Source organism: Dendrobates tinctorius, unplaced genomic scaffold (genome assembly GCF_039654945.1).
Source record: "Dendrobates tinctorius isolate UK_male_01 unplaced genomic scaffold, ASM3965494v1 ptg000165l, whole genome shotgun sequence".
In the NCBI taxonomy this organism is placed as follows: domain Eukaryota; kingdom Metazoa; phylum Chordata; class Amphibia; order Anura; family Dendrobatidae; genus Dendrobates; species Dendrobates tinctorius.
In genome coordinates, this window is record NW_027361832.1 from 5,135,392 (window position 1) to 5,150,292 (window position 14,901).

Below are 14,901 nucleotides of genomic sequence, written 5' to 3' on the forward strand. Positions count from 1 at the left end.
ATAGGTGCGCCTTTTCTGGGTGGCTGTGGGCTGCTATTTTTAGGCTGGGGGGTCAAATATCCATGGCCACTTACCAGCCTGAGAATACCAGCCCCCAGCTGTCTGCTTTAGCAAGGCTGGTTGTCAAAAAAGGAAAGGACTCCACAGCGTTTTTTTTTTCATTTCTTATTTAAATCATTTAAAAAAATCAGAATGGGGACCCCTCTATTCTTGATACCCGGCCTTGCTGACAGCTGAGGGTTGCAGCCCCCAGCTGTGAGTTTTGCCTGACTAGTCATCAAAAATACAGGAGAACACACCGTTTTTAAAAAAAATATATTTATTTACAGCACAGGAGCCGGCTGATGAATCCTCCCATCAGATGCTCCTGCTCTCACTGTTATTAGCGTCAGCAGGCGTCAGCTGATGGGAGCAGTAGTCCCATCAGCTGACACCAATGACTGGAGGTAAACTTTATACTTCTGATCACAGCTGCTGGCTCACACTGTCTCTTGACAGTGTGGGAACCGCGGCTGTCTGACTGTCGGTGATGATTTTATCGTCGATCAGAAGCTGTGTTTGCCGCGCTGTACTGTTCTGGTACCCAAACTTTTTGTAACTGTTTGGCTGAACCCGAACATCCAGATGTCCACCCATCTCTAGTCACAATATGGTGTATATGTTATTTTTAGTACTTCCCTGTTGATTAACTGCCACCACCTGCTACCGTGTTTTGCCAAAAATGCCAAATCGGTGAAGAGTCTTATGATAAGGGGTTTTTTTTTTTGTTTTAAAAAAGGTTATACTGTATGCTGGCCAATAACACTTATCAGTTCACTGGATATGAGACAGTCACCCCCACCAATCACTGGAATTTGGAACACCTCCGAGGAGCACAAGAAGTTATATAGACTGCCGAAAGCTCATCCTATAGTCTTTTAATATACGGTATGTTGCTGTACTTTCTAAGGGCATACAGTCTGGTAGTGGGGAAGCCATTGTGAAATGAAGACGTAGTCCTTCTGACCTCTGTTTGAAGCAGCCGGTGGGAGCTCAGCATCACTACACAGTCCGTGCAGGATGATTTACTTTTAACTAGTAAGTCATGTTTCCAAAGCAATAACATCTAGAAAAAGTTTCTCCTGAAATATTGCAGTTGTTTATAGGGTATGGGAGCCGTACATTTTATTAGGAATGTGATTGTAATATGTGGGTGGCTCAATATTAAAAGCACATGCTGGTATGTTATAAATAGTATGTGCAGGCTGCAGCTGCCGTTCATTTTCTTGGGTAGAAATACAATGTATGTTTGTAAACCTGCACATTAAATTCAGGACAGACACTGTACTTTATAAATGTGATACCTTTTAGGGAGTTTTTCCTGTGTTCACCCAAGATCCAATGGCCTCATCAGAGAGGGAGAGAACAGGAACTCTAGTGTCACCTATTGGGAGTTCCATAGCTACTTCCAGAAGGGGGCACTACAGCTCCTTTTCTCTTACTTCCAATTGGTGACATGAGAATCCATTTTCTCTTATTTCCAGTAGGTGGCACTAGAGTTAATTTTACCTTACCTCTAATAGGTGGTACTGGAGTTCTTTTTTTTCTTCCAATAGGTGGCACTAGAATTCATTTTCTCGAACTACCAATAGGTGGCACAAGAATCCCTTTTTCCCAATTGATGGCACTAGAGTTCCATTTGTTTTTCTTCCCAATAGGTGGCACTAGAGTTTCTTTCCTTTCTTCCAGTAAGTGTCACTAGTGATTTTTTCTTTCTTTCAGGAGGTGGCACTAGAGATTCTGTTTTCTCTTTCTCTATGAATAGGCTATTTGTATAATTCAATTCCCATTGGAACATTGCATAATATATAAGTCTCCCTATACCATCTTGGCTCTTATCCAACAGTATGACCCCATATTAGCCAGCCTGAATTGCCACCGTGCCCTATATTATGGGCAGCATGGTGGCTCAGTGGATAGCACTGCAGCCTTACAGTGCTGGGAGTCCTGGATTCAAATCCCACCAAAGACAACATCTGCAAGGAGTTTGTAAGTTCTCCCCATGTTTGCATGGGTTTCCTCCGGGTTCTCCGGTTTCCTCCCACACTCCAAAGACATACTGATAGGGAATGTAGATTGTTCTGAGGACTGTGATGATGTCTGTAAAGTGCTGTGGAACTAATGGCGCTATGTAAATGAGTAAAATAAATAAATAACAAATACTTTGTATAAAAGTGATAAAATTACGGCATTGGGGCGGCAGAGACAGGAGGGGGAGACCCTTAAATTGTGATCACATGATGTCCATAGCGGCTTTTACCCAACTACGGTAGGTGTTACTATCAACCAATCCTCATACCGTACCATACCATACACAGAGCACATTATGGAATCTGCGTGGGATTGCTGATGGATTTCCATCTGTTGTTTTTTTCACCTACAATATGGCACTAAGACATCTGACGCAAACGGATGACAGAACTGATCCCATAGTTTTTATAGGGTTGTTCCTGGCCTCCATTGCCTCAGTTGTTGTTACGGACCGGTTCTAGATCAAATTGTTGCCTTCAACATTTTCTTTAATCCCGAAATTCATGTAAAGAAACAAAAAGGAGGAGACTAGAGGGAAGTCAGGGAGTTAAAATATTTAGGTGCTTATATTACACTTACGGTATCTATACAAATCTAGAATTAAACAGATATTCGCTAACACGGCATACAAGGTGAAAATCTCACTCAACTCCGCCCCTCTGTCTGGGATATTTTTAGTTAAAAGGGTTATCCAAGGTTAAATTTGTTTTTTTCTACCATGAGCCAAAAAACTAATAGGCATTTAGCTGCTAACTAGTCATCAACTACCTGCCTGTTCTATCCGTCGCTGGCTCAGAGCGGTCGCAGACCGCTCCTGCCGGCCATTCAGCTGCTCCACATCAACAGAGCAGTTCATGTGACTGCTGGCATCATACTGATTGACATCGCTGGGCAGAATAAGCAGGTAGTTAGCAAGTACCTGCCTGTTAGTTCTTAGGCCCACAGTAATATCGGTTCCTCTTTAATTTCCCACAAAGTGTGTGAGTATATGTTTTATTCCAAATTTTTATGCACATAGGTGTAATATGAGCACCTAAATATTCCCTAACAGCGTTTTAGTCTCCTACTTCTTGTTTCTTTAGATACATTTTTGTATGTGGTCATCTGCAACCCATTTTTAATAGGATCCAGAGTGACGAGATGATTGATCCAACCCTCTGAGAGACATTATTGTAGTTCCTTTAGGTTTAGTGCGGTGTCAACTGGCGGCACCACCTCTCTGGTGGAGCGCTAACATTTTTTGTCCTTTTGCTTAATTCCTTCTTTTCCAATTTCGAGATAATTTTTTTCTTCTTGTGCTTATTAGACTTTATTAAAGGGCGTTTTAAAATGTTTTTCCTAATCCCGACAACCCTTATATTAATACAGAAACCCCCTGTATTACATTCTGACAAGGACTTGCTGAAATCCAGTGCGTGCTTACAAGTTCCATGATGCCAAGGCCGCGCGCAGACCCAGATCAGATATATATTGTCATAATCTCTTGTGGAGAACATAATTCATGGCTGAACTGGGACAAGATGTAGAGATTTAGCTCCAAATTACAGACTGACATGACATCCAGAGGGTTTTATTCTTGTAGTAAGGATAGGTTAGAGGAGCAATCACAGAGACGAATAGGTGGATCCGGCTGCCAGGGAAGTGGAGAGGCTAATGATAGAGGAGACTAACGTCCTTGTCATTAGCGGACTCTGGACGGAGACGACGTTCTGACACCTTCTCTCTTTTTTTTTCTTTCCCATTTTTCCAAGTACAAGTTGAACCTTGCGGCTTTGTGGCTTTATTAGTCAGCAGCGGCGAGGACAGAAGTGGAAAAAAAACTGCTTAAATGAAGTTTGTTTGTTTTTTTTTGGTAATTAATAGTATACAAGAACCTTGCTAGAATCTGTAAGAAACCTTATAATAAAACCAGACCCATTTTTTCTGTAAGAAATGTAGGGATTCGCTCTGGTAGGTAATGGCAGGGCTGCAGTAACGAGGCAACACACAGGCTCAAAGTCTAATTTCGGTGGTATAATGTCACTTTGCAAACAGCAGGTTAACAGAAAATAAGGAAAAAACATAAATGTACTCCAGCTTGGAGAACCACTGGTCCCAGACTCACCCCTTGCACAGGACGGGCTTAACTAAGCGGCTGCCAGGTCCGCGGCATCCGCCAGGTGCCATTCCCAGGGTTGTTGAGAGTCTTGCAGCACGGGGATCCTGTGTACAAGTTCAGGCTAAGTCCAGCCAAGTTCCAGTAATATCCAGACACACACTCACCATGTGCCAAATACCAACCTCCATTACATAGTCCATAACCCCTCCCACAAGTGAGGTGGACATCACATGGGCTGATCATGTGACCATGACATCAACGCTGGTCCTGTCTTTAGGGAAAAACCCGGCCAAACATTAATCTGCTGGGAGAAATATATCTCCCATCCAGTAAAACACCCTTTACTGTACCACAGAAAATATTATAGACTACCTACACAACATTTTTTAAAAAAAGAAAAACATGGTCTTTCTTCCCTCACACCCCACAACAAATGAAACAAAATTTTTTGATTAGCTGACCTGGAGTGACGCCATCGTTGCGGTGTGACACGCATGTGACGTTGCTCCCGGCCAGGGAATCAGAAGGATCGCCGCAGACCTCGAGAGGTAAGAGACTGTTCTAAACAATGTCATCTGACGGCCACAGATCGCCTGCAAATTCATTCACACAAACTCTGTTTCTAGCAATAAGTACATTTATAGACATTCTGAAAAAAAACAAAAGTATTATTATTTTCTGCCATTTAATTTACCTGGCAGCAAAAAACACTGGGACTTTTTAGATTTGTATTACGCTTGTGCTAAAACACCCCCTGCCCATTGACAAGAAGGCCAAATGGATGCCAATAGGAGAGAAGGATAGTGAGGATTTTACTCAACCAATCCTTTTCTCATTGGTCGACTACGACCACATGACCGATTCTCTCTCATCCAAGAAAATTGAGTCAATTATACTAATCACACTCTGATCAGAGTTTGACCAGAGTGTGATTACAGTGTGGAGAATAAAAAGAAAATCTCCATCTTCTCCATTCTGTCAGTCTGTGAAAATTGGACCGCACTCAGATGTCATCCGAGTGCGGTGTGATTTTTTCCACGGACCCATAGACATGAATGTATGAGAGTGATCCGATAATCAGAGCCAACATGCATGCTGTTTTTTTCCCTTGGATCGACTCGGTCCATTAACCCACATTATTGTTAATAGATTTCAGATCCGTCCCATCATTTTCTTTTTTTTTTCACAACGTTTATAACAAATTCAACTTCAACACATCAAAAATAATTATTTTTTTACACATGTAATTATGCAGTAATTCTGTTCCCCTAAATTCCTTCATTTTATGCCAGGAACTATGTCGGAATATTTTCATCAACTGTGATATCTCAGATTGTGTGCAGCCTACAGGTGCTTCTCACAAAATTAGAATATCATCAAAAAGTTAATTTATTTCAGTTCTTCAATACAAAAAGTGAAACTCAAATATTATATAGACACATATATTTATATAGAGTGATATATTTCAAGTTGTTTATATGGAAAGAAGACAGAGCGCAAAGTATAGAGCACACAAGGCAAATAATGAATAAATAAAGGTTTTATTAAACACAAAAGGCCAGACAGACAATGTACATTAAAAACAGTTAAAATCGTGATGGAGCGACATGCAAAATAATGAGAAAGGCAGGTGAATGAAAAAACAATATGTACCAAATACAAAAAAGCAGTAAAATAAAATTACAGACAATTCCAATAATAAATTAATAAATGATGAATGGAATAACAGAAGAGAGCAATATAAAACATGTGATAACACATAATGGAGGGCTCACATGAAAATGTGCCCAAAAAGAAAAAATCACACTAATAATGAATAATCTCTCTAGTCACTAATATAGGTGCCAGAAAAATATATAAAATATATTTTGAACAAAAGGTGGAAGCAAAACACCAGTAGACAGAACAAGTATGCAAATAAATAAATGATACCAAAGATATAGAGCAATAAATGGCCACTAAAAGTTTGCACACATGTATAGGCTAGTCGGATAAGCTAACACCCAAAGATGCAATGCATCAAGCTCAATGCTAGCACTTAGGAAATGTAATGCATCCTAACCAGAGTATAATATATTAGTGTCCAATGCATCCTACTAGATAATATGAACTGGCACCTAAAAAGTGCTATACAAACTGCTCAAAAATGTAACATATATATATACAGTATATATCAAATCACCATACCTGCTCTGCCCAACGCGTGCACTAAAGCAGCTTCATCAGGGGAAGTTCAGTATAGTATGCACTATACTTTGCGCTCTGTCTTCTTTCCATATTATCTACTATGTTAGTGCAATGAATAGCACAGGGCTTTTCTGGTTTATTTGTTATCATATTAAGTGGTGCCCACTATTTTTCTTACTCATATTTCAAGTTGTCACGGTTCCAACCCTCAGTGTGTCTGGGATGCAGTTACTAACAGCTTGGCCTTCCAATCTGGTACAGGGAAGTGCTAAGCTGACGACTATCCAATCTGAGACTGTGAGGTGTCGGCTGTCTCCAAGTGTTCATTATTCCAGGTAATTGCCATGCTGTTATGAATGGGTCACCGAGGAGGATAGCAGGACCAGGCTAAGCCACCAGAAAACCAGGGAGGTTGGTAACTAAGCGGATTGCAGACCCCTGATCCTATCGACACAACTAGCAGTAGCTGTGGAGCGTACCTACGATGCCCTAGACGCCTTGGCACAGCCGGAGAACTAACTCAGCCTAAAGAAAGAAAGGTGAAATCTAAACTGCCCCAGAGCAGACCCCAAAGGAATAGACAGCCCCCAAATATATATTGTCGGTGAAACAAGATGAAAACGCAAACGCAGGCAGAAAAATAGACTGAGCAAATGATGGGGCCCACACTGACTAGACAGGACAGGAAAGGAAAGACACTGTCTGCAATCACGCAAAACCCCTGAAAAATCCAACACGTCTGATGCACAAAAAACACTGAAGTCACACGACTTCGCCCCCACTATATCAGCACTCTGGTATATACTGAAAGCAAGGCAAAAAGAGACCAATATAACAGGGGACAGAGCAAACTGACACAAGCAGTAACATATAGGCGGTGATCCAGCACAGCCCCAGCAGGAGCAAGCTGACCCGCACAAAACCAGATCAAATGCAAAAAGATTAGCAAATGAACCACTTAGCTGAACCATGCAGGAACAGAGCAAGAGACATCAGACCTCAGAAGGCTCAGGAAAAAAATCACCAGCAGGGATTGAAGGAAGTCAGCTTAAATACACCAGTCAGAAACCCCAGATCTCCAATCGTCATCATCATCAGGTGGCAAGTCTCTGTCAATCTGACCAGCTCCACTACCTCCTGTAACCACCACAGGAAGCCCAGAAAGAGAACTCGCAACACCTCTGTCAATCTGACCAGCTCCACTACCTTCAGTAACCACCAGAGGGAGCCCAGAAAGAGAATTCACAACACATGCTACTTAACTGAGCTGTGTCTCCCAGAACTCTGCCAGACATACATTCAGCTTGTTCTCCTGTGCCTTGAGTTCTGTATGTTTGATCTGTTGCCTGACCTTGGACTTCATTCTGACCATCGGCCTGTTTAACCCCTTCAGCTGTGATCTGTTATCCTCCTGGTACTCTGACCTCGGAACGTTACCTAACTACGCTTGTTTCTCTTCCTTATGTTTATAACGTACCCACCTGGCTTCTTGGACTTTTTGACCATTCTGACTTCCAGCTTGAACATGAGAAGTTACTAGCATCACACAAGTGTTTATTTCTGCTAATGCTGAGGATTATGGCTTACAGCCAATGAAAACCCAAAGCTCAGTAAATTAGAATACCTTAGAACACCAGCTTGAAAAATTATTTTAAAATCCGAAATGTTGGCCTACTGAAATGTATGTTCAGTAAATGCACTCAATGCTTGGTCGGGTCTCCTTTGGCATCAATTACTGCATCAATGCGGCGTGGCATGGAGGCGATCAGCCTGTGGCACTGCTGAGGTGTTATGGAAGCCTAGGTTGCTTTGATAGCAGCTTTCAGCTCGTCTGCATTGTTGGGTCTGGTGTCTCTCATCTTCCTCTTGACAATACCCCATAGATTCTCTGTGGGGTTAAGGTCAGGCGAGTTTGCTGGCCAATCAAGCACAATGATACTGTTGTTTTTAAGCCAGGTATTGATACTTTTGGCAGTGTGGACAGGTGCCGAGTCCATTACCATTTCCAAAAAGCTTGTCGGCAGAGGGAAGCATTAAGTGCACTAAAGTTTCCTGGTAGACGGCTGCGCTGACTTTGGTCTTGATAGAGCACAGTGGACCTACACTAGCAGATGACATGACTCCCCAAACTATCACTGATTGTGGAAACTTCACACTGGACCCCAAGCAGCTTGGATTGTGGCCTCTCCACTCTTCCTCCAGATTCTGGGACCTTGAATTCCAAATGAAATGCAAAATTTACTTTCATCTGAAAACAACACCTTGGACCACTGAGCAACAGTCCAGTTCTTTTTCTCCTTGGCCCAGGTAAGATGCTTCTGGCATTGTCTATTGGTCATGAGTGGCTTGACACAAGGAATTTGACACTTGTAACCCATATCCTGGATACGTCTGTGTGTGGTGGCTCTTGGAGCAATGACTCCAGCAGCAGTCCACGCCTTGTGAATGTCTCTCAAATTTTTGAATGGCCTTTTCTTAACAATCCTTTCAAGGCTGCGGTTATCCTGGTTGCTTTTGCTTCTTTTCTACCACACTTTTTTCCTTCCACTCAACTTTCCATTAATATGCTTGGGTACAGCACTCTGTGACCAGCCAGCTTCTTAAGCAATGACCTTTTGTGGCTTACCCTCCCTTGTGGAGTGTGTCAATGACTGCCTTCTGGACATCTGTCAAGTCAGCAGTCTTCCCCATGATTGTGGAGTCTACCGAAACAGACTAAGGGACCTTTTTAAACTCTTAGGAAGCCTTTGCAGGTGTTTTTGTTAATTATTCTAATTTACTGAGATAATGACTTTTGGGTTTTCATTGGCTGTAAGCCATAATCATCAACATTAACCCCTTAACCCCCAGAGCTTTTTTCGTTTTTTCGGTTTCGTTTTTCGCTCCTCTCCTTCCCAGAGCCAATCTGGCACTTACAACCATAGAGGTCTCCAGGAGACCTCGTGTTGTCATGCCGACACAGCGGTGACACGCGATCACCGGTGTGCGCATTTCTGGCGCGATTGCCGGAAGTGCCATTTAAATGCCGCTGTCAGCGTTTGACAGCGGCATTTAACTAGTTAATAGCTGCGGGTGGATTACGATTCCACCTGCGGCTATTGTGAGCACATGTCTGTTGTTCAAAACAGCTGACATGTCCCGGGAAAGATGTGGGCTCACCGCCGGAGACCACATCAAAGGGAGGGAATCCGACATCGGCGTAAATATACACCCGATGTCGGAAAGGGGTTAACAGAAATAAACACATGAAATAGATCTGTCACGGTCCTGTCAGCGCCAGCGTGCAGCCACCGCTGAGCATGGACTCACCGACACTGCAGGGGGGCCCGGGGTCACATACGGCCGGGAAGCATTCACAGACACTCTCAGGGGCAGTGGGAGGAAGGGAAAAAGCCCAAGCTTGTGGGGACCCTCTTAATAAGGACATAATGACCCCTACCTTCTGGCTTTCGTCCCCAGAGGAATGTGGTCTCAAAATGGAAAAAAAAGTTTGCAACCCTCAATGAAGATCCTGAACTCCTTTTTGTTCCCAGAAAAGAAGTCAGGCAGTTTAACAGGTGGTTCCAGGGGACACCAGAACAACATCACTCACCCCAACCCCCAGAGACCCAGCAGATAAAGCCCCCCGCACTGTCTCAGAAACCTGCTGCTGAGAACGAGCAAGAGCTTGCTGCTCCAGAGATAAACCCTGAAACATCTGACTCACATTTTTCATCTGTTCAGCCAGAGACTGTATGGGATCCATAATCCTCTGTGCAAAAAAAACCCCAAAAACTAAATGGTCAGTTATAATGTCACGGTCCTGTCAGCGCTGGCGTGCAGCCATCGCTGAGCAAGGACTCACCCACACTGCAGGGGGGCCCGGGGTCAGATACGGCCGGGAAGCTCAGGCAAATAGGACCTGGAGATGCTGAAGTTAGCAAGCAGTGAAGGACCTACGGTCATGTGACTGCAAGGGGCAGGGCTTAGCGTCCTGCTGCCAGAGATCGTCAGGACACAACTACAGGAATGCTCAGGTCAGACAAAAGGGGGTCATACACAGAGATAGCAGTACAGTATCAGGGATGAGACAGAACGGATAGTCGAGGCCAGGCAGCAGTCAGAGCCAAACAGACATAGAAGGTACCAAGCAGAATCCAACAAGCAGTATCCAGAGAACAGACCGAATCGAAACCAAAGTATCAGGCAAACAAGAACACAGCACAAACACACTCAGGGGTCAACACACTCTGCCAAGGGCAAAAGTATGACTGACGGGGATTGGAGCTTCCTGAGGCTACAAAAAGCTTTCCCAGAACCAAGGAGAGGCCACAATAATAAGCCCCAGGTGTGCAGGTAAGAGCCTGCACTGAGATCATAACATTTAACCCAAGAAGTGCAGGTCCACCAGCACTGGTTCCAGACATTAACCCCAAGCGTGCGGGTCCAACCCGCACTGGGATCTTGACAAGATCACTCTGTAATTACTCTATATAATATAAGAGTTTCACTTTTTGTATTGAAGAACTTAAATAAATTACTTTTTTGATGACAGTCTAATTTTGTGAGAAGCACCTGTATGTCCTATTTTTACAGCTGTGTGTATGAGCTCTAAGTTTCCCTCTGCCAGCCTACCCACCATTTTTTAAGTGTGCACAGGCACGATGACCACGGCCTGACGACTAGCTGCCATAGAATGGGACTGAGAGAAGGTGTTTATGTGGCAAGCGGCACGGCCTCAGCTCCATTTTAAAAGATGTTTCAGAACTCGTAGAATCGGTGGGGTACCAGTGGTCGGACTCCCAGCGATCAGCAAGTATATGGCGGGAATCTGTATAGTGCAGTAATTCTCCACATACGTCTTACTGCATAGAAAGAGATCCAAAGTGTAAGCTGAAGAGTGTTTGTATTCCATGGATCAGGGCTACAGGTCCCCAATCTACAGGGCATTCTGATGCTATTTATTAATTGTCTGATAGGTGGGGATGTAGCTTACAGGTGATGACATATTGCAGGACTTTTTGTATCTTATACTGTATTTTTTATTCATTAAATAAATTATTAATGCATAAATCATATTACTGTTGTATTTTCCTATATTTTTTAACAGAAAGACATTGCCAACATGGACTTGGTCATGGAGACAGACATGGGTACCTTCATGCCACTGGGTATGGAGTTTTCTGGCAAGCCTGAAGCCAGGGCCATAATGTCGGAAATAATGCAGCTACTGGAACCCATCAACATAACTAAACTGTATGACCATGCTGATGGAACCGACATTAGTTTTTGGATGGAAGCCGGCGTCCCAGGTGAGTAGATACCATGCCTTGTTGCCGTAGTTGTAGCAACGTGTCTTGACTTATGGATATGGGACGGACCCCTACTCCATCTTAAAACCACCATAACTACAGTAAACCTAGGCACTGGAATAAATACACAACATATTATTTTGGTTGTCAAAATGGCCACAGCTTTATTTAAATCACAGGATTAAAACATGCAAATTGCCTCTTCAGAAAGAAAGAGGACTTTTAAGGCCCCGTCACACTAAGCGACTTACCAGCGATCCCGACACCGATATCAAGGTGTCAGGATCGCTGGTAAGTTGCTATGTGATCGCTGGTGAGCTGTCACACAGACAGCTTCACCAGCGATCAGCACAGCGATGCCGAGTGCCCGGCATCGCTGGCCATCCTGTAAAAAATAGAAACAAAATAAAAAATATAGTTATTCTCACCTTCCGACGTCCTGTTCAGCCATCCTGCCTCTCTCCACGCTCCGGTCCCAGTGATCCTTTGCACGAATGACTGCGAGATGTCACAGTCTCGCGGGATAACAAAGTCTCGCGGTCATTCGTGCAAAGGATCACTGGGACCGGAGCGTGGAGAGAGGCGGGATGGCTGAACGCGACGTCGGAAGGTGAGAATAACTATATTTTTTATTTTTTTTATTATTTTTTACACCTGATCGCTGGTCTCCCGCCTGTCACACACAGCGATGCGTGCTGGCCAGCGGGAGACCAGCGACCAAAGAAATGTCCAGAGATTTCTTGCAGCGATCAGCGATACCGGCAGGGGGGCCGCTCGCTGATCGCTGTCACACACAGCGATCTCGCTGGTGAGATCGCTGTTACGTCACAAAAGTTGTGACTCAGCAGCGATCTCGCTACCGAGATTGCTTAGTGAGACGGGGCCTTTACTCTACAGCGCCACCTATTGGTAGTAGCGATCCTACAAGTCACAATCAACCCTTTAACTAGTCTTGTAATATGACTTAGGATACAAGCCAAATCAGAATCTCAATTTGCAGACACGGTGTTTCGAGCTATTGGCTCTCGTCAGTGCAAAGTATGAGATCTGATTTGGCTAGGTGAGAGGCTCTGGACTAGGGTCTAAGAGGTAAGGTTTCTCCTTGCGGAGAGTGACATGCCAAATGTGGCTTGTCAAGGTAAGGAGGCTTATTCGCCGTGCAGTGCTCCTCTGGGAAAATAATATGCAAATTGCCTCTTCAGAAAGAAAGAGAACTTTTACTCTACAGCGCCACCTATTGGTAGTAGCGATCCTACAAGTCACAATCAACCCTTTAACGAGTCTTGTAATATGACTTAGGTTACAAGCCAAATCAGAATCTCAATTTGCAGACACGGTGTTTCGAGCTATTGGCTCTCGTCAGTGCAAAGTATGAGATCTGATTTGGCTAGGTGAGAGGCTCTGGACTAGGGTCTAAGAGGTAAGGTTTCCCCTTGCGGAGAGTGACATGCCAGCTGTGGCTTGTCAAGGTAAGGAGGCTTATTCGCCGTGCAATGCTCCTCTGGGAAAATAATATGCAAATTGCCTCTTCAGAAAGAAAGAGGACTTTTACTCTACAGCGCCACCTATTGGTAGTAGCGATCCTGCAAGTCACAATCAACCCTTAAACGAGTCTTGTAATATGACTTAGGATACAAGCCAAATCAGAATCTCAATTTGCAGACACGGTGTTAAAACAATTAAAACAATCACAGTAGGAGTCAGGTGAAGTGCTAGTACATTGGAATTCACAAGTACTGTGATATCCCCAGCTGTCTGACATACAGAACCAGGACAGACAGCCATAAAGGGGCAACACGCACTGGCTTGCCATTCAAGCAGAGCCAGTAAACTTTCAGGGCACCAATGACCCTATTATCCTCACTCCTGTGCTCAACCACTGTGCCCGCCCCTGATTGACGTTACCATTACAACGTCCTTGAGGCTGGCCACCAAAGCCGAGCCTGTTCACCACCATGAGGTTTTACATCCTCTATTAATTAAAATGAGTCCACCTTAACTTGTCTGCAACTTCCACCTGACTCCTAAACCGCCCCCAGAGAGGCCATTTGACACCTTAAATGGACTCGACCCCCATCAACCATGCCTAATAAAGCCATCAACCATTTCTACATGCTATGGAAAGACTGTGCATACAAGTAATAAAAAATTAAAATTCCAGAGCTCCGACAGATTAATTTTATCAATGCCATGCTACCAAGTTATGATCGATAATACGGTAACTACAGCAAAATAACAGTTGCTACACATCCTGCAATGAGGATCCCATAATGGGGAATGTGGAAAGTAAACCATAATTAAGGTCATAGCTACAATCTGAATACCTGTATAATGATATCTGTCATGCCACAAAAAAATATTATACTGCATGCATTGTAGCCAGCGCTAATAATTCACCAATTCACAGATATTAGTTCTAGAAACCACCATTATTTACAGTAGCTGTGCAGTAAAATTTCTTAAACTCACTTACTATCACTACCCGAAAAGTGATGAACATATCAATAGAAAGATATTATAAATAGGGAGTAATTAAAAACTATACACAATATAACATCAACATTATAACCGACCATAAAATAACATTCAGAATATCTGGAAGTAGTAATTTAAATAAACCTAAAGCAGAAAAAGTCTACAAAGGCATTATTAATAACCCTGCCACGCCATTGTTAATTGTTTTTCCTGCACTTGATAACATTTACTGTTGACCTCTCCAACTGGGTCAAAGGCATTGGGAATAGGCATATTGCCCTTCGGGTTAATGCACTTGATTACTTTACCCTTAGCTGCTCCCACTGGCTCAAGGGCACCGGGAGTAGGCATACTGCCCTTTGTGTTAATGCACTAGATTATACCCTTAGCCGCTCCCACCAGCTCAAGGGCATCAGGAATAGGCATACTGCCCTTTGTGTTAATGCACTAGATTATACCCTTAGCCGCTCCCACCAGCTCAAGGGCATCGGGAATAGGCATATTGCCCTTCGTGTTAATGCACTTGATTACTTTACCCTTAGTCACTCCCACTGACTCAAGGGCACACAGATTAGGTACATTGCTCTTCAGTTTCATGCACTAGATAACTGCATTGTCCAGATGACAACCTTGAAAGAAACATGGAAAGAAACATGGTTTGGTCAATATAAACAGTCAAAAACCGTGCCTCGGCATTCTCAAGTCACATGAAAAAAAAGAGAGGGTCCTTAAAGCTATAGATTGTGTTGAAAAGCATGCCTACCTTGTTCTCTTCTCCCT

The 14,901-nt window shown here is 43.5% G+C and overlaps 1 protein-coding gene across 4 annotated transcripts in view; it reads left to right on the top strand.

The window, feature by feature from the left end:
• The window catches only part of CPQ (carboxypeptidase Q), a 636,368-nt gene that overhangs the window by 571,667 nt on the left and 49,800 nt on the right, over positions 1 to 14,901 (top strand). For all 4 annotated transcript variants that reach the window (XM_073550429.1, XM_073550430.1, XM_073550431.1 and 1 more), the window contains one exon: positions 11,445 to 11,646. In XM_073550429.1, the coding sequence (XP_073406530.1) occupies positions 11,445 to 11,646 (202 nt within the window). The remainder of the gene's footprint in view (positions 1 to 11,444; positions 11,647 to 14,901) is intronic.